This window comes from Dunckerocampus dactyliophorus, chromosome 19 (genome assembly GCF_027744805.1).
Source record: "Dunckerocampus dactyliophorus isolate RoL2022-P2 chromosome 19, RoL_Ddac_1.1, whole genome shotgun sequence".
NCBI lineage: Eukaryota > Metazoa > Chordata > Actinopteri > Syngnathiformes > Syngnathidae > Dunckerocampus > Dunckerocampus dactyliophorus.
This window is the reverse complement of record NC_072837.1, coordinates 11,401,198-11,425,719: the sequence shown is the minus strand read 5'-3', so window position 1 is coordinate 11,425,719 and position 24,522 is coordinate 11,401,198. Positions and strand designations below refer to the sequence as shown.

At 41.0% G+C, this 24,522-nt stretch overlaps 3 protein-coding genes across 12 annotated transcripts in view; 2 read left to right on the top strand and 1 right to left on the bottom strand.

The window, feature by feature from the left end:
* LOC129172700 (tyrosine-protein kinase Fyn) overlaps positions 1-5,770 on the bottom strand; it is a 69,321-nt gene extending 63,551 nt beyond the window's left edge. The window contains exons 1-2 of one of the 3 annotated variants that reach the window (XM_054762685.1): positions 5,611-5,770; positions 3,680-3,876 (exon numbers count right to left, since the gene is read on the bottom strand). The gene's annotated coding sequence lies outside the window, so the exon portion shown is untranslated. The remainder of the gene's footprint in view (positions 1-3,679; positions 3,877-5,610) is intronic. The other 2 variants (XM_054762686.1, XM_054762684.1) reach the window with 2 other exon arrangements.
* Positions 5,119-10,410, top strand: rpl7l1 (ribosomal protein L7-like 1). Its single transcript, XM_054762690.1, has 6 exons — positions 5,119-5,243; positions 5,649-5,757; positions 6,216-6,379; positions 7,591-7,728; positions 7,803-7,912; positions 9,950-10,410. Exons 1-6 carry the CDS (start codon positions 5,230-5,232, stop codon positions 10,156-10,158), a joined length of 744 nt encoding a protein of 247 aa, XP_054618665.1. The 5' UTR covers positions 5,119-5,229; the 3' UTR covers positions 10,159-10,410.
* A 261-nt stretch (positions 10,411-10,671) lies between these two features.
* Positions 10,672-24,522, top strand: part of slc5a6a (solute carrier family 5 member 6a) — a 30,749-nt gene continuing 16,898 nt past the window's right edge. The window contains exons 1-6 of one of the 8 annotated variants that reach the window (XM_054762679.1): positions 11,681-11,789; positions 11,866-11,952; positions 21,705-21,934; positions 22,001-22,222; positions 23,713-23,778; positions 24,035-24,086. In XM_054762679.1, the coding sequence (XP_054618654.1) occupies positions 21,809-21,934; positions 22,001-22,222; positions 23,713-23,778; positions 24,035-24,086 (466 nt within the window). In that variant the 5' untranslated portion in view covers positions 11,681-11,789; positions 11,866-11,952; positions 21,705-21,808. Of the gene's footprint in view, positions 10,841-11,680; positions 11,790-11,816; positions 11,969-19,429; positions 19,677-21,704; positions 21,935-22,000; positions 22,223-23,712; positions 23,779-24,034; positions 24,087-24,522 lie in introns of those variants that run through there. The other 7 variants (XM_054762677.1, XM_054762683.1, XM_054762676.1 and 4 more) reach the window with 7 other exon arrangements.

The window sequence follows — 24,522 nt, the reverse complement described above, 5'->3', positions numbered from 1 at the left end:
GAACACTCAAGTTTCTCTGACTCATGGGTACTCAACGAAGACATTCCTCTGACTCACTAGCGCTCAAAAACACTTAAGTTTCACTCACTTACGTGTGCTTGATGAAGACTTGAGTTCCACTAATTTACGGCTGCCCGCCGCTACCGAACGTGTTGCACATGTGCGAGTTTCTGCACATGTGCTTTTGTGACGAGCAACTCAAGTCAATCGAGTATCCGATTCACTTCCGTGAGCGACTCAAAAGAACTCCAGGCAGTTAAAAAAGTCAAGTTTACCATCACGAGTAGGTCGTTTTGTGGGTCTTTCAAGCAAATTGTGTTCACACACCCTTGACTCGAGGCTAAATGGATTTAAGGGCTGAATGGAATTAGAGATTAAAAATAGGAAAAAGAAAATGAGAGAGATTAAAAATGGAAAACCTCGACCAGGACACATGAGAGAACGTCACAGTGCCATGCCTCGCCTGCGCTCCAGATGTAAATGAGCAACGGAGACTCTTTCCAAAGGAAATTAAACAGCAAGCAGCAACTGACTTTGCACATCGAAAGGCAGCATATGGACACCAACAGTGGCAGGTGTAAAGAGTGGGCTGATAAGGGAGTGCAGGTGATGCAATCTGTTTGATATCATCAGTGTGTTCCTCTGCTGCCTTGAAAACTGCCAAGGCAACTCATGCTAATTGAATTCCTCGGAAGAAACCGCCCACAAGCATGCTTGTGTCAAGCTTCCATGGAATGGTATCGCTTTCATCCTTCATTTCCTACCTAGAACCAAGCTTATACGGTGGAATAACTCATCAAGTCTTGGTCCACCATGTTCTTCTTATTAGGAAGCCTCTGAGCCTTTATCCGTCATGATTGATATCGTACCTTTTACTCAAGTCAAAGAAGGCACATTGACTAAACAAGGAGAAGACCTTTAAATACAGACTAGACAACACAGCGAGGCAGACACGCGAACCACGTGTTCCACGGTGCTGCCATGTTTCATTTTGCAATTTCCAATACACTTCCATCATTTACATGTCCGCGTGCTCTCATGCCAACCATTTCCTGATATCTGGGATTAGGTTGTTTTGGAGGAAATAAGAATTCTTGAGTAACATGGATTAGATGTTACATAAAGTTCAAGAACGCTGAGGATTAAAGCTTTATTAAGGATGTGGGCAGCGCTCTGCCATGTCTACAGATGCTGACCAAATGACTGAAAAGCGCCAGACCCCAGTACAGGGGCAGCGTGGTTGCATTTGTGTTGCTATGGTAACTGCTACGCGACACTTGTATCAATATACACATTCCACATCCGTGTAGCCAGAAGCACGTCGGATGAAAGCTCAACTAAACCGATTTTTAGAAAAACTGAAGACAATTCAATCTATGAACTAACAAACACGTAAACTCTGACTGTATTTACAAGGTGGCCGCAGGGTATGCTGGGTAGCCGGGCGGCACCTCCTCCCAATGCTCCAGTATGGTGCAATATGAATATACAATGACGTGCCCATTATCTTTAAAATCAGCACACACTTAAATAGAGCACAGGAAATACAAATGAACGTTTTCTTTAATCGGCCGTGCGTGTTGTAAGGCACATGCATGCACGTCTGCTGCGTTTGCATGTGGACAAGAGACCAAAAATGTGCATTTTTACTCGTATTCGTGCAGACATGGCTTGCGTCATGACCAATTACGCAAATTAGACGATGACTCCTCTGTCCCCATGGATCACAGCACTACAGAGAGATTGCAGACATGTGGGAAACACCGGTGTCCATCGAGGCGCACTCGCCATTTTCACGGTTTTGAGTGCAGCATCCAGGTATTGCGTTTTGCCGTACTTCTCAGGATGAACGCACTCATGCACTCAAAGACTAAGTGTAAGTACGCAAGTGTGCGACACTACTGACGCCTAGTCACCGGTGTACAATACTACGTATCATCACAACATCTTTGAATGCGTCTTTTGAATGCCTGATACAGTCGGCCCTTGTTTATTGTGGTTAATTGGTTCCAGACCTCGACCGTGATAAGTGAATTTTTGCAAAGTAGTATTCAACATTAATAAACTGAATATGTCTGTAGCAAGGGCATGGAAAACCTGTTTATGACTTTCTAAATACGGTTTTCACCACTATTAGAGCCCTCTAGACCTGAAATAACACCCCCATTCCTATTATTCTTTGTTTACAACACACCACACTGCAGGGACATACGAGACGGCCACCGTTCAAAGCATATAGCAAGCTACCAAGCCACTAGTTAGCCTCCAATTTATTTGTTCTAAACTTAGGAGAGTGTTTCAAATGGAGTGTGGAAGAAGGACAAAGTAAGAAGCCAAACACTTACCACTTCCACACGGAATGGGAGGAGAACTGTTTTTCACTCTGTCGGACACACCACGGCTGACTCCAGGCAGTGTTAAGGTAATGTAATCTAAGCTAATGTCTCATCAATGTAACATTACTGATGCCTATGCACTGATGCCAAAATTTCCAAGGTTTGACAGTACAGTGAAAAAACACAGTTTTCGTACTCCCCAGTTTTCTTACGATTCGTTTTCTGTCGAAAATGTTTCCTGTCTCGGTTTTCGTACAATGTTTCACATAACAAAATAGTCCGTTTACACCGTGCTGTATCGTTCTGCAAAATCGAGTGCCCAAACCGACTCCGTCTGTGCATTTTTTCAATCGAGAGTGACTGCTAAATAACCCGCCATGGGGCCAAAGAAAGTTACGAGTGCCAGCACTTGGATATAGATGGTGAGAAACACTGTTGAATTCAATCTGGCCGGGATTTACTGGAAGTCTGCATCAAAAATAAGTTTCATCCATTCCTGATTTAAAATGATTTCATACTGTTTTCTGCATGTACAACTAGAATTATTCTGTATATAATGTATTATTGTATAATGTATATAATGTGTTTATATTTTTGGGTGTTTGGAATGGACTAATTAGATCCTCATTATTTTCTATGGGAAAAATAAGCGTTTCGGAACCTTTTGGAAAAAAATAATAATGAAAACCGTTTTGGTATGCATCGCTATTACTCGCAGAGCAAATTAGAGTTGTTTTTAACAGGACCAAAAGTGACAAGTATCACTCCTAAGCGTAAAAAAAATATGAAAGCAGGAGTTCAACCCCAAACCACAGAAAGGAAAGATGCAGTACAGTGTAGCTCGGCTTTGCACTAGCGTCACTTTCTTCCAACTTAACGTGGTGCGCATTGCATTGCATGGAAAGCATCCCACAACAGCGTGATGATGCCTGCGAGCTTGTGTCCTTCATATGACTCCAGCAGGCATCGATAGAGGATGCTGATGGTGCGGAGGAAGGTGGGAGGCAAATGGTAAACAACAAAAAAGACGCCTTGTAGATGTGACAGGAAAAGAAACCGTTTCATCCTTTTCCCACATGCAAATACTGTGTGGTGTAACCTATACGGAATACAACTAATTAACTTCCTTTACCGTAGCTTCATTCCCACTTATACACGACTAAACCGATACTGCTGTGTACGTTTATATTAATATTATCTCAATAAAACTAGAGCGACAACGAAGTTAACTAAGATAGCACGAACAAAAATTGAAAACTGAACATTTTAAGTCATTCTCAGGCTTTTATATGTTGGAGTTTGGCGGCGACGAGGGGAGAAATGAATGAAAGAATCATTCTTACCCCTTCATGTGCGGTCAATAATCCGTCGCGTTTAATTCCACTGGAGTCCAGAGTGAATTGCAGAAGTGCAATAAAGGCTGATGCTCTGGTGGCCACCAAGTCGCTATTCAGGCTCCAGTACTGCGCGTGATGGCGTTAGCTCTGCAGGGCCACAGTCGGACTATTGCTGCCTTCAGGAACCGTGGGAAATAGTTCATCTGCGACACATACAGACGAAACACATGAACTCATTTACGCAGTGTGCTTTGTTTTCATCCATGCGACGAATTATGTATCTGACAATAAATAACTGATATTTTTTGTCAGGCCTTTTAAATTATTTTTATGTAAATTGTGACATTGTTGAACGATTTCATTTGCCCGATTAACTATTTTACAAGTGGTCCTTTAATGTGTCTTATTTTTTTTTGAACGACAGTATGTTTGCCCAATCAGAATGTCGCATAGGATAGTGGGCGGGTAGCGGTGTGGAGAGATGCTCATCGACTCCATAATTTGAAAATATATTTTCAAATTATTAAAAAAAAAATATTTCTATGTAGTTGTTGTAGGCTACCTGTCGTAAATGTTCAAGCGTATACAGTGGTAAAGACAAATGATCCTACTTCTTCGAGGTACGGCATCTTCAGTCTGGTTGGAGAGTAGCTACTTTAAGATAATTGCGTCATGCTAGTTGTGTTAAACTTTCGTATTTAAATTAATATTTTACGTTTTTGCGCTCTTTTCTTAACTGTAATTACATTAATACTTTTGGCCATCTGTTTATTATTTTCTCTGTTTTTCTTTTATGTATGGACTGCTGGTAAAGAAGGCGATATGAAGGCGTTTTTTTATATCGTCCTCTCACGTGACGGTGGATGGTGAGAGGTGTTTTATTTTGGAAAGCAGAAAGTGTTTCCGTTCCCGTTGCTGCTTTTTGCTAACGTATAATAACAAGTAATGTATTCTTATATAACATTGATTAATTACTTTAATAGCACACATAAAATTGGCGTTTTTTAAATTATGAATTTGCCGACTTGGAATGCCAAATTCTGCCGGAAAATATACGCTGAGCGTAACCTGCGTCTCCGGAAACTGTAGTTCATGTGTGCCGACTTGCAACTAAAGACACAAGCAAGATCGCCCCCTGCTGTTTACTGTGCATCAATATGATTAAGCATTAGAATTGTTAAGTGGCTTTAAGACGGCATTTAATGGAAAAAAATAAACTAGCCCCTTCACAGGTGTTTACTCCCCACACTGCCATTTTGGGGAAGCCCTATTCTGGGTTAGTTACATGGTTGTCACATGACAACCACTCCAAAATGTTTCCTCTCTCAATATGTTTCCTATAAAAAAGCGCATTTTTATTCTATGTGCTTGATTTTCCATTTAAAATACCTTCATACTCTCTACCACATGATTAGTAAAGCCGTTAAGCTGCAACAGCTTCACTCCGATACGCTAGATAGCGCCAAAGTACTTGTTTTGCGACCTGCGGATTCACGCGAAGAAGAAAACAAGTCGAAGAAGAATAGCGCCGACTTCCGCCCGACCAGAAGTCAACCATGGCAGAAGAAGAGTGAGTAAACCTTAGTTTTATATCATCGTCCATCCGTTGTTGTTATTGCATATATCAGTGATGGCTTAAGTTGGTTTGAAGTCAAATGCGTGTTTGTTTAGCTTCGTGTTTGTATTTCGAATGTCGACAAGGTTGGTTGTTAGTTAAACTGCTGGTAAATATGTCACAATTCACATGGTGCTTTATTGTCATGTGTTTTCAGCGTTTTGCTTTTAACATGGCAAATAAGTGGTAAATAACTCCTGTAAATAGCTGTAACACATTCCCTGGTTGTAGTACAAGCACAGTGATTCAAGCAACATTGATGGATTGGCTGTTAACGATATTATGCTGGTCAAAACTGTGTTACCGTTGGAACGAAATTCACTTTTTCTGGATCTTTTATTCCCTGTTTCTCTTTTCCAGACCCAAAAAAGTCATCAAGTTAGTACCCGAGTATCTCCTGAAAAAGAGGAAAGCATACCAGGCCATTAAAGCGACACAAGCCAAGCTTGCACTACAAGAAAAGAGAAAGGTTAGTGAAGTAAAAGCTACTATAAACTAAACTAAACAAATAACTCACTTGAATAACAGACAGCATTCATGTTATCTTGCACCAGTGTTGCCAGTTGGGAAATGACACATTATCATACCAGAAGTTTAATATTATCACAGTACCAGATTTGACGTTGCCCAGGACCATCTTCTTCATTAAAACATGACTGTACATTGTGTATAGTGTCGGAGATAATGTAGTTTTAACTTTAAATAAACAGCACTGTTGGATAAAACTTGCCAATGGCAGAACAGCGGCCCCCACTGGCTGTAAAGAGGCATATAAGACAATGCACAACATCAGTTGTTACACAGTGGGGGGAATTATATACTTATTTGATCCCCTGCTGATTTTGAAGGTTTACCCCTGTACAAAGATATGAACATTCCAGACTTGTTAAAACATTAAAGTGTAAATAAAGTTGTTGTTTTTTTTAGGTCTGTAAAGGCAAACCCATAAAGTTCAAGCGACTGGAAGACTTCTTGAAGGACAGCCACAGGAAACGTCGTGATGAAAATCGGTTATGGCGCCTTCGTCACAAGGCACCCGACCCACTACCTCCTGCAAAACACAAATTAGCCTTTGCTGTTCGTATTAGAGAGTGAGTATCTGCAGTTCTATATGTATACATACTAGGGCTGTCAAAAATAATGACTTAACGGTGGTAACTAATTTATTTTGTTAAATATGTTACATTTTTTTGTGTAATTAACGCATGCGCACCAGAGCAAGCACTCCTCTCTGTTATGACGGCAGACGGAAGAACAGTGGAGCGTCCCCACACAATCACAGAGTCAGACTCTCATTTATAACTTCGGTCTGACCTGAACACAACAGCAGTACAATTCCAACACCATATATTGTAATTATCTCCAACTCACACACGTCTGTAGTCAGACACTTCCTCGTTGTCAGTACAAGAACACGAGATGCATTCAGGAACACTCTGAACACCACGGCTTTGTAAATGCATGTGCGTGCTTGTGTGTAAGAAGATACAGAAAGATTAAAGAAAAACATGAAGTGGATATTCTTATCACTCACTCCGTATCTCTTAATTTGGATCTACAATTTCCTTCATTTAATTATGCCGGAAAATACACTGAAAACAAATTTGCCTTGAATTACGTGATGTCTTTGAACGCAACCCCTCATTGCTCATAGTAACACAGTTTAGAGTGTGATTTCAAATGTTCGGCTACTACTAAAGAGACTAGTGTTAGACAAATAGATTTTTAGACTTGTGTTGTATCTTTTAGCTTGATTGTCATAGTCAGTTCATTTGGAGCTGTTAATGCGTACGAATATATATATAATCCCGTCCTGTCTTTAGCTTTCTGGGCACATTTCAGGCATAGTTGCTAATGGTGATTAATCATGATTAATTAATGTAAAAACTATGATTAAACTGATTACAATTTTGAATCATTTGACAGCCCTAACACATACAGGAGGTCCTCTGCTTTTGTATGAGTTTCATTCCTACCCTACGACAGTGATGTAAGTGGCGTTTTAGTTTAAAATTGAATTTATATGTAAATCATACCTAAATGAACACCTAAGTCACGTACACTGGACACAAAATACATGGACATATAAAATACTGTAATAAAATGCTCTCTTTCCTTTTTAAATATAAATTCTTGGCATATCTCTGTTGGATTTTCCCAATATTAAATATCAAAACGAGCGCCACATCATTTGATATTACAGTTTGCAGCCATCGGTGAAAAGTTCGGACACCCCTGTTGTAAGCAATAGGACATGAATGATTGATAAATGCATTAATTGTCACTGACCTCGTCTTGTTAGAATTAAAGGTGTCAGTTCCAAAGTGATGAAGGTGATCCAAATGCTGAGGCTCAGGAAAATCTTCAGTGGAACCTTTGTCAAAATCTGCAAAACCTCTCTCAACATGTTGAAGATAGTTGAGCCCTATGTGGCCTGGGGGTGAGTCTTAAAGCGGCGGTCACGTAATAAAGGTTGCATTGCGTATCGTGAACACGTGCGTATTCGCCCAACAGATACCCAAACCTCAAGTCTGTTCGGGAGCTCATTCTGAAGCGGGGACAGACCAAGGTTGGCAAGAAGGCGGTTCCTCTAACAGATAACACCTTCATTGAACAACACATGGGTAAGTCTGCTCCACATTTAAGGTAGCACAATAAAAGCACGTGGATGTAAGCCTTTAAAAGTAAAGTAGGAAAAAAGATGCATCATTTTTATAGTAGCTGTATCCTATCAGAGAAATTGAATTTGTAGAATATTTTTTAAATGTAATTGTATTTTATAACTAATTAATTGTATAACTTGCGAGAGGAGCGATCGCATTAACACGCCCAGCCTGCACCGTGCCATCGCTTGTACGCTTCTGTATTACTGCAAATTCTCGGATTATTGTGACTTTTCTGCTGCGAAAGGTGGCGGCACTTAATTCCTCGCGAGAGGCGCGATCACATTTAATTAAATTACACGTCTGACCTGCACTCAAATTGAAAATTTGTGCTTCGGCCCGTTTGCTTGCGCCATCTCTTGTACATCGATGCAAGTTGTCTGAATTATTTTGAGTCATTCTGATTATTTCGACAGTGGAAGGTGGCAGCTCCCCTTAATTACTTGCGAGTGGAGCGTCTGGCCTGTGCTCGCATGGGGAGTTTGGACTTTGTGGATTATTTAGAGGTAATGGCGGCTCTCCTTAATTAGTGGCACGAGGAGCAATTGCATTAATTAACACGCCTGACCTGCGTTTGAATTGAAAATTTGTGCTTTGGCCAGTTTGCGTGTGCCATCTTTAGTACTTTACTGCAAATTCTCTGACTTTGTGGATTATTTTGAGCAAATTTTACTGGCCGATAATTGTGCTTTAAATTATCTACGATAATGGATAATTTCAACCTTTTTTAGACCATATTATCATTATCATTCAATGATCACTGTGTCATGTGAGTCACTAGATGGTACTCAAGTGTAGGGTATCTGTGTGAGACACAGACGATGCCTACCATAGCACATACGAATCGCAGGGCGTCACCACTTCACATACCCTGCGTATCACAAGCTCGCGCCGCCCGGCACTATACATTGACTTCGCCGATCAAGCACCCCAGCAAGCGCCAACCGCCGGGACGTATGCCCCATAGCACATCCACACTGGAACTGTGGCATTTGGCTTAGAAACTATCACTTTTGTGCTGCTGTTCATAGCGTTTACTTGCTAACTGCTAGCTAGCACTCAGTGTATTCAATCACTACGTACTGTGACAAAGACACTAAATAGCTGACAGGAGGCTCAGTCTTTCCCTTAATTTGACTATACAACCAATACTCTGATACAAGCGAACCCTGTTGTCGTCCAGCCTGTGTGTAACAACACGACAAGGAAATGGAACAGGCATGCACACATGTCGCACATGTCACTTTATCGAGGCGTCAAAATTATCGACCTTGTTAATTAATCGTTTTATCGATTATCGTGACAGGCCTAAAGGCGGCTCTCTTTTGATAACTTGCAAGAGGAGTGATCGCAGTAATTAAATAACACCTCTGGCCTACGCTCACATTAAGAATTTGTGCTTCGGCCCGCTTGCTTGTTAGTGCAAGTTATCTGACTTTGTGGATGATTTGGAGTTGATGGTGGCTCTTCTTAATTACCGACAAAAGAAGCTATCACATTAAAAAGATAACATGCGTGACCTGTGCTTCACTGAAGAATTTGTCAACAACTTTGCTCGTGCCATTGCTGTACTGCTGTAAATTCTTTGACTTTGTGGATTATTTCAAATTGTTCCGCTTATTTCTACTACGAAAGGTGCTGACTCCCAAGTACTTGTGACAGGAGCGATCACATCAATTCAATAGCGCGTCTTTTACTGTGAACATAAATGTACAGTAATTGATGGTGAGATAGCACGCTATGGTTTTTATTTTTATATTATGTTGTTTTTTTTCTGTCATGAAATGCGGCGTCTATCATGAAGAACTTGAGCAGAGTCGTACTGTGACTCGACTGTGTTGTGTGCATGACCCAATGATCTGCTGTGCTCTGACCGCGCCTGGGCACACAAGTCAAACGTACCAAACTTTAGGCGTGACAAGTGCCCGAGCGCGGTACGACTGGCCTCCTGCGAGTACACCCTCAAACCCTTGCCACATCCCTCCTCTTGGTTCTCAGGCAAACACGGCATCATCTGTTTGGAGGACTTGATACATGAGATCTACTCAGTTGGACGGGCCTTCCGGGAATCCAACAATTTCCTGATGCCTTTCAGGCTGTCAGTGGCCCGTCACGCTGCCAAAGACAAGGCTGGGCTCCTCAAGGACCTGGGAAACCCTGGATTTCGTGGCACGGACATTAACACCATCATCAGGCAACAGAACTGAGGAAAAATACACAAGAGGATGTTGAACATCAACTTAAAAATGAGGCCTTACTCATCTACTCAAGTCAATGCCCCCCCCATTCATTCATGGTTGAAACTACATCTTACTGGCCTTCACAGACTAGACTTTGAGGTGATGTTCATAAATGCTATGTGAAAAGACATTGAGCGTAATTTTGTTGGGTGGTTGTACATCCAAGTGGTCCATCATCAGGACAGTTTCCTCAGCATATTTAAACGTAGATGAATGAGAAATGCTTTGTGTAATTTTTACATGTTTGTATATTAAATATCACATGCGTTTAACCTGCTCATAAACTGTTATTTAAAATGTAACCTATATATTACAACCATGCTTGCATATCTTTCAAAGCATTTTAAACGCAACCCACAGGGGGCGCCACATGTCAGTTCCAGTCACGAAAAATGATGATTTTACGTACATTATAATCCTCTCCAGGTAGCATTATGGAAGGAAAGCAATGTACAGAACGGTGAAATATCTTCCAGTCTTCCGCCACATGTAATAAAGATGATTTTAGAGACGTGCGTCATCAGCTTGAGGGGGTCACGATGTGGCAGCCCATGCAGCTGCGGAGAGAATGCACTCTGATAAATGCAGGGGCAGGCAAGCGATGTTCCATTCAAAGTGGATCCAAATGGACCTCATCACGGATGTGTAGGTAAGAAGAATGTGTGATTGTGTGTTTTAATAGTGCTCATTCTGGTGGTGTATTTATTTGCCTTCATCACATTTTGCTGATAGCACCCACTTTATAAACACAAAATAGCAAGTAATTACGACAGTTGCTATGGTAGTAAACTGTGCTAACTGCAGCTTCTACTATTGGAAAGATCGTTTATTTCCTTGTCGATTATATTGCCCCGGTGCGTGTTTTAAGATGCCTTCGGTGACATTAAGAATGATTAAATGTAACGTTTTTATAACTAAATGCGAAAAATATTACGGTATAAAGGACGGAGTCAAGTTAATACGTTGTCAGTGGCGAAATCATGTATTGTATACGCTCACATTTCCCTGACGGTGACTGCAATTCGATGTGAATTGCCAGTTTACTGAGTGTAGGTGAATGCAACGTTGCGTCAAGGAGAATGGGCGGTCCAATAACGAACGTCCTCGTGGTTGACAGGCTCACGTGAGGGGTGGGCGATACTGCTCATTTTGGTATCAATGTGATACCAAGTACGTGCAGAGAGGCTCTACCTCCGATGCCGGTACATTTTATTTGAAAGGTTTAGAAAATAGTGAATGATTATGAATATTTTTTTATCACAAAACTTATTTGTGAACAATATACGTCGGATACGTCGTTACAAAATCGCATTTTACTACATACAATTTCAAACAATGTCATATTGTAAAAATATGAACAAAACAAAAAATCACATTTGTGAAAACATACGAGCAGTGGAAAATATCCCTCTCACCAGTCTAGTATCGATACGATACTACACTTTGTATCGATAGCGTCGATGTTTGAAAACGACCCGCCCACCCCAGAGTGTGGTGAGCGAACTTGCGTCACGTGCTCCGGTCAACCTCGTCTCACTAGCATAAAACAACCTTAACCGGTCAGACCGCGGGTTGTAGTATTTTGGCAGCAGAGAGAGGTAAGCGAGTCGTTTTTACTTACTTGAGTGAGAAAATTACTTCATTTGACATTGAAATATTCGGTCGCCATTAAAGGTCCAACTTGTGTCGTTTGCCACACGTTTCACGCCGCAAAGTTTGGAAGACTGAGCAACAGGACCACGTTGCTGGGCTGTCATCTTGGTATGTTTACTTAACGGTAGGTCGTAAATGCTACCTTTTGGCGCAGCACTTCCACTTTATAAGTCTACGTAGCCAGTTAAGTCAGTCGAAAGCGTTAGCATGCGAATATCACCTTAGCTAGAGGGTAACACTGAAGCTGTAATGAATGGCACGGGGAGCGTGTGTGCATTAGCCAATGGCAGAATAAGTTAATGGTCACATGATTCCAATGATACACCAATACACGTTCTATGGCAGTTTATTTTTATATCTATCCGATATCAAGTAAATATAGGGAAAGTATCGCTGATACTTGAAAATTCTCAAGGTCATTGAACGATTTTGTGACTTTGCCTTTTAATTTATTGTGATTTTAATCACATTGAAAGATTGCAGACAAACATAATATTTGGGTCTACAACCTTATTTGTGAACAATTTAACAATATATAAATACAATTATACAATGTTATTGTTATATCGTTGGGTATTTGTGAAAATAAACATGAAAGAGAACTTACAAATACCATATCTGATACAGTATTTGGATCGATCAGTCCACTGGTGATGGGTCGTTTGCGAAAGATCTAGTTCTTAAAGCTGACTCTTAGAAGTGAACGATTTTTTCCTCATGTTTTTGTGATTGGTCAAAACGTGTGGTGCTGTATGTGTCGACACTGGGCAGAAAGGGGAGCGAGGAGCTACACGCACCGCACAGTTGTGAGCACATGACTTTCCAAAACCCTCTTGCTAGCTTGACGTTGACATTTGCAATAAAAGTGACTGTTCTAATTACAGTAACGACTTACAATCGCATTGATTGACTGTCAAAGCTCGTGCTTCCGTGGCCAAACAAACTTGTGCGTCACACAAGCGTGCAACTATGGTGCGTTCAAGCACTGTCGAACAAAGTGCAAAATAACATTATCAGTGAAGTACAAAAACATAATCGTGTAAAAAAAAAAAAAAATACAGGCTTTTTTTTGTTGTTGGGGTTTTTTTTTTTTTTAAACAGTGGCACGTGTATATAGGGTCGAGGATCGGGTTCCGATACCAGTGTAATTCACAAATTGAAAATTCTCAATACCACATCGAGAGATTTCCCAAGCATGAGACATGTTTGTGCTTTAATGTTGTCAGCATACTGTGCATAGCTCGAAGAATATCAGCAAACGTTGCTGTTTCTACAGTACACTGCAGCCGTCACGGCCGCACATAACAGTCGGACATCACAAACTTGCCTTGCCTTGTCATTCTTGTAGAGTCTGTCAAAGCTACATAGTGCATATGACAATAAAACTCTTGAATCTTGAATAATAATATTAAAGCAGAGCTCTGGTATCACAATAGGATCGGTGTCAGCAGATACCCAAATTCTGGAATTGGGATCGGATGTGGAAAAAAAGATTGGTGCATGCCTACATGTATGCTGTACATTTCAACTGTATTATCACATATTTATAAATTATTACCGACTTTCTGCGTAAAAATCGGCTTACTTGCGGCAAAAAAAATTATAAAAAAAAAAAAATTAACCACAAATCTTCGAATTTGCAGGACTGTGAATGCTGATTTGCAAATGTGTGGATCAGAAATTGGACGTTTTTATCGAATTGAGATTTTTTTTTTGTATTTTTTACCAAACTGTTGCATAACTAAATATTTACACACATGGTCATTACGCCAATAAGTCAACATATCAAAGTTTTAATGTCTAAATAGGAGCTGAAGACATGCAGGAATCATGAGCGGGGTTTTAACAGGTGACACAACAGCACAAAAAGGATTTATTGCATTCCGGAGAACCACGCTGACGTACTTACTTTCTGATATGAGGAATTATCTCCCCTTTGAAAGATAATGTTAATGTCAGTCACCATCTAGGATCATGCGCCTATGCGTGTAATTAGGACTTTCTCAACAGGAGTCATAGATAGTCCAGATAAACGTGAGTGAGCCAATGTTGTTTCCTATCAGTTTCTAGCCTGTTTAGATTCTTTGCTTCCCGCACTGCCTTGTCAAACACTAATCAGTTGTGATGACCGTGACTGAGGGTTGAAAAAGATTTGTCTAGTTCCTTGGGCCAGGGTTCAACTCTGGGTTTAATGATTACTCAAATTAGTGGCAGTTTGTGTCAAAAAGAGTCAAGGGGAAGCGAGTGTGTGTGCGCGTGTGTGTGTGTCTGCAGACACAAAATAAAACTGAGTGGAATCTGAAAGGTATCAAACTCATTGACAGTTTTTTTTAAATGTTTCAGTAAGTGCTGCTGTTTTGGTTAGTAAGAATTCAAATTGTTTGTGTGAACAGCAGCATCAAGTCATTAAAGTTACTATAAGTTCTGCGACTGCCTTCGTCAATCGCGTCGTCTTATTATTGCATAATCGCCTATGTGTTTCATTATTCGCATTATTTAGCAACAAGCTGAGAGATGGTTTGTTTTGAAATCAGAATTCAAGGAAAATGCAGTGGAAACTCATCAAGTCTCGGCCCACCTTGTTATTATTCTAGTCGTCTCTCTCCACATAGCGCTTCGAAATTTGCAGTTTACCTCTACCGTGGTTTTTCCTAATTTTACACATTTTTGATGCCTTTTCAAGCATAAAAATGATAAGTAAAATACAGATATCAGGCAAATATATAGGAAATCGTCTAAGTCGAATTCATCCGCTCAAGGCAAGGGTTGCAACTGACAATTCTATTTGTCGTCGATTTAATCTGAAGCTTGTTTCAATTAATCGAGTCATCGGTTAAGCCTGAGACGGACCAAATCAATACGAAGCAAACACAAACAGTGGTTTGGTCCGCAACTTATCAGCAAAGAGGCAAAATCACTGTTTTCCATAGTCCAAGCCATTGTCAGCTTTTTGATAATAGGCCTTGTGGTTAGCATGTTGGCCACACAGGCAGGAGACCTGGAAGACCCGGGTTCGAATCTCCACTTGGGCATGTTCTCCCCGTGCATGCGTGGGTTTTCTCCGCATACTCTGGTTTCCTTCCACATTCCAAAAACATGCATGTTGAGTTCATTGGCGACTCTAAATTGCCCATAGGTATGAATGTGAGTGGGGAATGGTTGTGCCCTGCGATTCGCCCAAAGTCAGCTAGGACAGGCTCCAGCATAGCCTCGCGACCCTAGAAGCAGCTGTACTGTTAAACTTGCATGCTGAAGTGAAATAGTTGTGATTTTCCCTCCTGTAGGATTTATAATCAGGATATTTGTTGAGGACTAAGTACAGTAATGAAGAGAAATACTGATAAGTGGTTCTCTAAGCATCTGACTAACAAATGCTAACAAAAAGATGATCAAAATAGGCTTTTATGTAGCTGCAACAGAGTGCACCTGCGTTCCAAAAGCAAAGTCGCTCAGACTCAATAAACTTTATCTCAGCCTTCACACGAGGACGCAAAAATAAAGAAAAACTTCCACTGTTAAAAAACTCACAGCAAATGTAAGCATCATACTGCTACCACTTTTGGTATCGATACGATCGCTATTTCACCCCTCATTTCCTACAGGTATAAAGGATGTCAAAATTCAAAAGTTCCATTGTAAATATTGTTGGAATACGCTTGGTACAAAGTACACTTGGTACAAACCAGTACTTAAGTATGTATTGCTATTCTTGCCGTTAAAAACGGTGGTTTACTGTAGTACAGTATATCTGCTGGAGTTACCTGATATTCTGTTTAATCCTGAGTAAAAGGGTGTTCACCTGCTTTAAGGGTGCCTACATAAAACACACTCTCAGCAGTACTTGTCCACCCCCCTGCTTAGAATGTACAATCATTGTCCCTTGTGTTGCCAAGCAACCGTGCGCTGCTGCGTGACCTCCTTGTGATGTTTTGTGGGGGGACGCACGTACACACACGCTCACACACACACACACACACACACAGCCAGACAAATATTTTAAAAAAGTGATTTATACATTTCCCTATTATTTCCTCATCATAATATAACAGGAATATTTCCATCACAATCCTGTGTTTGACGCTATTGCAGAGAAAAGGAGAAATGAAAATGTGCAACCGATCAGTACCCGCTAAAAACTCTAAGCATTGATGACCTTTTTGAGAAAAATGAAAAATGTTATGCTACAAAGGTGCAATATTGAAAATAACTGGTGCTGGCAGGATGTTTGTTTTGTCGGGGCTTAGAATGGCTTTTTAATCATTATTTATTTGATTCATTTGTTTGTTTAGGGGCGGCATACTCAAAGTCCAAGGATACGGGGGCCACTTTGGTATTTTTAATATATTTTTTCATTTGTAAAAAAGATATATATATATATATGCATACAGTGTTCTCTCGCTCCATCGCGGTTCACCTTTCGCGGATTTCTTTTTGTTATTACAGCGTATGAACGCTGTTACAGGCCGAGCCTGGCCCTTTAAGAAGAATTGGATTGTGGGGAGTTGAGTGCCTATCTCTTCCCTCTCTTGTCTGTCTGCACCGCCCATTGTTTTCTGCGTCCTAAATTGGCTGTAGACCATTGTCAATCAATCTCCTTCGTGCTGTCCTGCCCTGTCTCCGGTGTCACCATTTTTCAAAAGACAACCCCTTCAGTACCATCAATTTTAGACGATTTTGACGACTTTGTGTTTGCTATATAAACATGGAACCTACCAAAATAAAGATTAGACTCTCGTCTTTCATCAGGAAAGACGTTCTTTAGTAATCAGCAGTACTGAACTATTTGGAACTGAACTATGTGTGTGCACGTGTGTGTGTGTGTGTGTGTGTGTGTGTGTGTGTGTGTGTGTGTGTGTGTGTGTGTGTGTGTGTGTGTGTGTGTGTGCGTGCGTGCGTGCGTGTGCATGTGTTAAAATTTCCCTACAATGTATAACCTTCTGCCCACCCACTCCCACTTCCTCCTTCCTGTCATGTGTGATTTTTTTTTTTTCCCCTTCAGTTGATCTCTGCCGAGCTCTTATCAAATGCTCTTCTGCCACCTTGAAGCCGTTTATATGGTTTAAAAATGCTTTAAAGTGAAATGCATTTGTAGAGAGTTGCGTCATCACCTCTTTTTGCCTTTTGCGCTAAAAATGTGAAAGACGTGTGTATATATACGTTGTTGGGATCGGGCGTTCGGGATTATAAAAACGTATAAATACATCTTTGGTGTTAAATGAGTTAATCAAATTGATGATTAATTTATTAATCAACAAATCGAGGACTATTATTAAACTATGACAACAAAGGTAATCATCCGTAGAGATCATGCGGAGCAATGGACACCACCCAGTCCCTAAAGGCTGTAAGGGTGCCGAGGGAGAGGAGACATGTTTAGCCCTCGCCTCCCGCGTGTGTCAGCTTCCACGCTGGCCACTCACTTTGGTGACTCGGATGCGACGTGTGATTCACCGCTTCAGTCTCCGAGACTGTGTGTTTTGCGATGACTCACTCAATCACGGTGCTAATTTTGTCTTCAGTGTCTTGTTTTCGGGTGGAAGGACCTATGATGGTTCACTTGAAATTGTGACGTGTGTTCCTGTTGGAACAGCCATCTAGTTGATTTGAAGTGATTCCATCTACTTCGTGCCGTGTACCCGTACCTCTGGCAGCAATACAACCCCAGAGTAATAATGTTGCCACCAGAATGCTTGGCAGTTGCAACAATGTTCTTCACTTTAAAAGCCTTGCCTCGAGACCTCAAAAGCTATTTTTTGTCAGTGTCAAATAGCATAATTGTTGTACATAATACCGGCGATGTTGTGGCCTTAATGGACTTCATATGCCCCCTTGTCCTTGTTATGGGAATGACCTATATTTTAAATGGTTTCATGCCTGGAATGGTATGCCATTCGACATGCTAGTGGTACCTACTACCTTGTATCTCGTATATCAATATATTGTCGCTTCCAGAGGAGTTGCTGCTGGAGTACCCAGCCTTGCAGGCACTTGGTACATACCAGTTAAAGTAACATGTTTGTTAGCACCCACATAGAATAGTAGATCATTATTGTTGTGGGTTAACTTACCTGTTAAGACTGTCGTCGTTCTGTTTGATGACTGGTACGTAGAGATGATGTCATGTGCTCTAGTGAGTTCATGTCAATCCCTATTGTACAAGAAGAGAGACGAGAATATCACACATGAGTTTATCGATCCCCATTTCACTATCACCTTACTTTCCCTCGTCTACCTCTCAGCAGGCAGTTTCCCCCCTGGCTCTTCATCACCATGCGTGGTGCAGTTCTACTCATAACACCATGAGAGGGGAGATGTTGCTCTAGGGGAACATAAGATTTACCTCAGATGAGCACAGCGGGATGTCAAAAACAAGAGTAACAAAAGACGAATCTCCCACACAATGAAATCAGTAAAAGGCTAGCTTACGTCTTTGTTGGAAAAACAGAACGGGAGATTTGGATTTGTTTGCTTAAATGTGGCCGCTGAAATGAAGAAGGTGTTGAATTGATGTTTCCTTGTTATATTTTGCTGTATCCTCATTACCTTTACAGCAGGGGTGCGAGCCTGCGAGCTACATTTAAAATGACCAAATCTCAAAGATCTACCTCCTATTATAAATATAGAAAATATATATTTACTGTCTTTATGTGGATTGGACATGCATAACGGGGTGCACCCACTTTTTCAGCATGCAGGTTATAAATGGACTTGATCTCTTGAAGAGACTTGACGTATACCTCAAGTACAATCACACACAAGTTTTATGTCATCCAAATAAAATCGTTAAAAAAAAAACACCTTCAGTTGCCCATGTGAAGGTAGATACAGACAGACGACTATACTGAGTGTAGCAGTGAGGATGGTTGCTGGAGAAATGAGACCTTTTAAAGAGGAATGTACAGTTGCTCTTAGAAGTTTACATACATTCATCAGAGTGATGAATTCATTAGTTTTGGGCCCTTTTGATTTACAGTTTATTGATTTATTTGGCCACACGGTGGTTTAGTGGTTAGCATGTTGATCACACAGTCGGGAGATCTGGAAGATCTGGGTTTGTATCTCCGTTTGGGAATTTCCGTGTTGAGTTTGCATGTTCTCTGGGTACTTCGTCTTCCCATGTTCCAAAGATATGCATGTTAGGTTAACTGGAGACTCTAAATTGTACATAGGTATGAAGGTGAGTTTGAATGGTTGTTTGCATGTGCCTTGTGATTGGCTGGCGACCAGTGCGGGGTGTACCCCGCCTCTCACCCAAAGTCAGCTGGGGTAGGCTCCAGCATACCCCCATGACCCAAGTGAGGACAAGCGACGTAGAAAATGAATGAATGATTTATTTGAAGAATTTCCTTTCCAAGATGGTATGATTTTGCAATATACATGTTTCATATCTTTTCAAAACTAGAATCGGGTGCACAAGCTTGAATTTATTTTAGATTTTTTTTTTTTTATTTACACAGTATAAAAATTAGACATTGCTACACTTGGTGGATTTTTTTTGTTTTTGTTTTTAATTGCCTCCCTGAATGCCTGTTTTCCCAAACCACATTTGATGTGTTTGGGCTCATTTGTCCTGTTTGAACACCTCATTTGGCCTAAATTTCAGCGCTCTTTCTATTGATTTCAGGTGACTTTGGAATTGCAACTTGAGTCTAGAATGCCTTTTGTTTTTTTCCATGTGGGCAGCTGTAAATTTCAGTTTAACTTGAAGGTGTCCATTTCCTTTGTCATCCCATCTGCTCTCACCCAAAATACAGGATGTTACACAGAATTCTAACACTGATTGAATTCCTTGGCGGAGAGAAAACAAGTTGTGGCTTCACAGACCTAAATGGGTTAGTCCAGCAGTTTTCTGAGAATGTGGCGTACGATTTGTTTTAAAAGATGATCTTGGAATATCCATATAAAAGCACTACATTTAGACAAAATAAAAGCATGCGTGACCTTTTCTAAACCTTTAGGTCTGAGGAAAGCCTTGATGTTTTTTGTTTTTGTTTTAGAGTCATGCAGCTGCAAACGTTTTCTGACATTGGGTTGTCTTGTTTTGGATGGACTGGATTACGTGGGAGGTACAATATCTAGCTAGCTGGGATAGTTGCGTACGGTTTTTGTGTGCGTAGCAGTGGGAAACAGTACTAAAGCTATGTAAACTGTCACCCAAGGTAACCTTGTTAATAAGAGGGGACCTAAAATAGAGCCTCGAGGAACCCCACAAGAGAGGCAGGCAAGGCCTTCCCAAGCATACTTCAACCACTCCAGGGCCACATGGAAGGATGTCCCGATACTATCTTCAGGGTCGGAATCGGCTGCCGATCCGCTGTATTTTGAAGATCGGATAAAATCGGCGTCCACCACAAGATCGGGCCGATCCGGTTGCCGTAGAACGTTCGTAACTGTGGGCCACACTCCAACATGGTAGTTGCGGTAATGCGCTTCAAAGCTGGTTGCCACTCGTGTCCTGCCACCCGCAAGAAGAAGGAAACGCAACATCACCATGCAGACATGTCCGCGATGTCCCTTGGTGAAGTCAGTTTCATATTGGACATTGGATATTCGGCTCCATAGCTACAACGGTTCCCCTCACTGTGCCCGGACTGCTGTGTCATGGTCTGGGGAGCTTGCGCAGGAAGTGCCGCTGTAATGGCTGGTTGTTTATACAAGGGAGAGCCAATAAATTACTATTAAGTTTGTTAAAAAAATATCATATATCCTAAATCACACCACAAATTGACCTATAACCATGTCATTAACCATGTCAAATGATTAATAACAGAAAAAACAGCATAAAGTTGAAAGATTATAGACTAAAATATGTGCATTTTTTTATTTTAATATTAAGAGAAACAAACAGAACAAAGAATAAGTTGCAAATTTAGGAAAATTTGTTTGTGTAAAAGCTATGTTATGAAGCCGAAAGTTTTATTTGTATAATGTAAAAACAAAAAGTTCATACTAATAATATGCTTTATCTTTGACACAAAGCTGATATGCAGGCTGTTTTTGTAAATATAAAAAACGTAGCATATCTAAATGGGTCGGTGTAAAAAATGTAAAAGCCCCTCCATCCTTTTGATTTTTCAGTTTGCGACCCTCAATGGAAAAAGTTTGAACACCCCTGATTAAGACTAACCTGTCTTACTTGTTGATACTAGACCATGTTGTTTTAGGACCCGATGAAATCAGTTTTATAAAACGCTCAACACAACGTTGGCCCACACACAGCCACATTAGCATGCGCCGCTAAACTAAGCTAACCCAACCAGTTAACACGGGCCATTGCTGTACGTGAGCTCACGCTTACGCTCGATGACAAGAGTGTTTTCACGGGCTTACTTTCAGGAGGGAGCTGGTTAGTGTTTGTGAGGACATGCCGCTATGAATGAGCGGTCTGCTGGGTAAATATTTCCCCACACAAACGTTCCTTCTCCTCATGATTATAGCATTTAATTCACAATATTGCAATAACCGCAAGATTCCGCATTTAAAAGTAGATTCCGTTTTTTTTGGCCAATTCCACGATTCCCATTAACATAGTCAATGACTATTGGTCATAATTGTTTGGTGAGACACAATAAATATGGCACTTTTTTATAACGTGTATTGCGTATTGCAGCATTTGTCTTATTTTGCACAGTGTTTATTTGTGAAATGCATCATGTTTCAGGACACAATATTAGTCTGAGGGAGGCGCTATTGCCTGTATTGGCTTACATCGGCATCTTTATTATCGGTATGCTGTATCTGTAAGAAAGCCAATATAGAGCACCTCTAATAAATACTACCCAGTCCTGATTCCAGATCCAGGTGAGAAAGTAACTTGACCACCACTCATCCATTTGTGATCCTTTCTTCTCTTCCTCCAGCTCTCCAAGAATCCAAATGGGTGATGTAGCGTCTTGAAAGTTGTGATCACCCACCCGACGGCCTACTCCCCACACTTCAGCACAAGCCTTCCACCAGAGTCATCATGGGGGGAGTAGTCCAGATGCACTTCGGCACGGTGGACTATGTCATCTTTGCCTTGCTGTTAGCAGCCTCAGCTGGCATTGGCCTCTTCTATGCCTTCTCTGGTGGACGCCAGCGCACAACACAGGTGGGCCTGTGGAGAAACGCGTGTAGTGTCATTAGAAAGCAGTATTTGACATTCTATTCCCCACAGGAGTTCCTGATGGCTGACCGCTCTATGAGCTGGCTGCCCGTGTCTTTGTCTCTGCTCGCCACGTTCCAGTCAGCCGTGGCGATTCTGGGCGCACCATCCGAAGTGTACACCTTCGGGACGCAGTACTGGTTCCTGGGATGCTCGTACTTCTTGGGACTGCTCATCCCAGCTCACGTTTTTATACCCGTTTTCTACAGGCTGCGGCTGTCCAGCGCCTATGAGGTAAGGCTCAAAACAAAACTCATGGCTAGTGAAAACCTAATGAAGTAAAAATTGCATTCATCCCATAGAAAATGTATATAAATTCTACTTGGTTAAATTCTTGTACTATGGGAGACTATTTACAGTAATCCCTCGTTTATCAGACTCGACTGTGATAAGTGAATTTCCGCAAAGTAGGCTTTCCCATTTATAAATTGAATATTTTTGTAGTTAGACCAGTAAAAACCTGTTTACTACCTTCTAAATATATTTTGTTTACATTATTAGAGCCCTCTAAACATGAAATAACACCTTTGCACTTAGATTACCCAATATAGTAGACATAAGAGAAAATAAGACAAATAAGATATACCTGTAATATAGACTTGCACCTGTTGGCATTGGGAGAGTTCCTTTTTACTCACACGGGTTAGCAGTGGGAGAGTTCCTTGTTGTTGTTGTTTCTATCTAACTTCTGATTTCTGCCCAATACTTTCTCTGGTGGCTATTGCCTGATTACAGCAATGCTTCTCAAACAGAGTGGCACATAAATTAGTCTGTACCTTCAGCAAGAAGCTTGGTGAGAAAGAGACCATTGTTTAGTTAATAAATGGAAGAAATACAAGATAACAGTCAATCACCTTCCCTCTGGAGCTCAATGCAAGATCTCCCCAGGTGGGGTAACGTCAATTCTAAGTAAGAAGAGGGATCAGGCCAGTATTACACGGGAGGAGCTGGTCTGTGGTTCTCAAGGGGGCTGGAACTACAGTCGCCAAGAAAAGCATCGCAATGGGTTGATATCGCAGGTTTGCCTGAAGTTTGACAACGAACAGCTGAAACATTCTGTTTTTCTGCTAAAGAAACAGGAAGACTTTGCCGCATTGAGGGGCTGATGACTAGGGCCATGTACTGTAGAATCTTGGATGAGAACACTGAAGATGGATCATGGGTGGGCCCTCCAGCATGACAGTGACCTACAACATACGGCAAAACACAGGAGTTACTCAAGAAGGAACACATTCAGATTTTGGATTGGCTTCGTCAGTCTTGCCAGTTTCCAAACCATAATCACATAGAAAATCTGTTGTGATAGCTGGAGCTTCAATTTCCCAAGCGACAGCCTCAAAACCTTCAGGATTTGAAGAGTATCTGCATAGAGGAGTGGACCAAAATCCCTTCTGAGGTGTGTAACCCTGGTGACCAATTCCAAGAAACGTCTGACCTGCCAGCAAGGGTTTTGCCATCATGTCCTAAATCATGTGGTTGAGAATCAAATATTTCACTCAATCAAAATTCATTTAAAATGTTAATGTAAGATCTGTTTGTTTGTTTTGTCACTCTCTGTTTGCAATAAACCTACCATTAAAAATTCTGGACTGTTCAAAAATCACGAGGGGATCAAATACTTTTTTCCCCCCACTTGTGATCCAAGGGCAGCCTTTTCGGTCCTCCAGACTAAAACGACAATAACTTGTCATTCATCTGTATGTGTGTTTTTTCTCTCCGGACAGTACCTGGAGCTACGCTTCAACAAGACAGTGCGCATATGTGGGACCGTGACCTTCATATTTCAGATGGTATCTTTTAACTTTTCATGGGTATTTTTGTTTAGTCAATCATTGGGTAGTCTTTTGTGGTGTCAAATATTATTTCAAATATAAACAAATGCATGGTCATTGTTCTACTTCTGTTGAGCTGAGACGTCTGGTTTTGCATTTTGGGGAGAATCAGGTTTTAGAATGTGGTATTCGGTTGTTGTTTTATGTAAATCATGAGACAAAGTAGTTTACGTCTGTTGCTTCATGCGCTAATGTCTTTCCCCTCCATCTGTAGGTCATCTATATGGGGGTGGTCCTTTACGCTCCTGCTTTGGCACTTAATGCAGGTGAGTCATTTTTTGTTGCATATAACCACATGATCCGTCACTAGCTACTTTTCTTTTACACGAGCACATGAAACTTTACACACTTACATAAAGCATCGATCAACGGGATCTCCTTGACAATAGCAGGGCAAGGAAAGGACACGTTGACATGCTGAGGTCAGTTCCTCCTATCTTAAAAAAAACAGTCAATTATTTGTTTGATCATGAAATTGAAGGAAAATAATGAAGAATCATCAAAATCAGAAAAACATGCTGGGTAACTTTCTGGCCTCCCAGCATGCCTTGTGGGTTATCAATTAAATTAAAATAGTATTGTTTTGCATGTGTATTAGTATGGGTGTCCCGATCCGATTCTAGATATCGATTATCTAGGAGATATCACCACAAAAATGAGTATCCGTTTATTTTGGCCTGCATACAGGCACTTTGATACAAG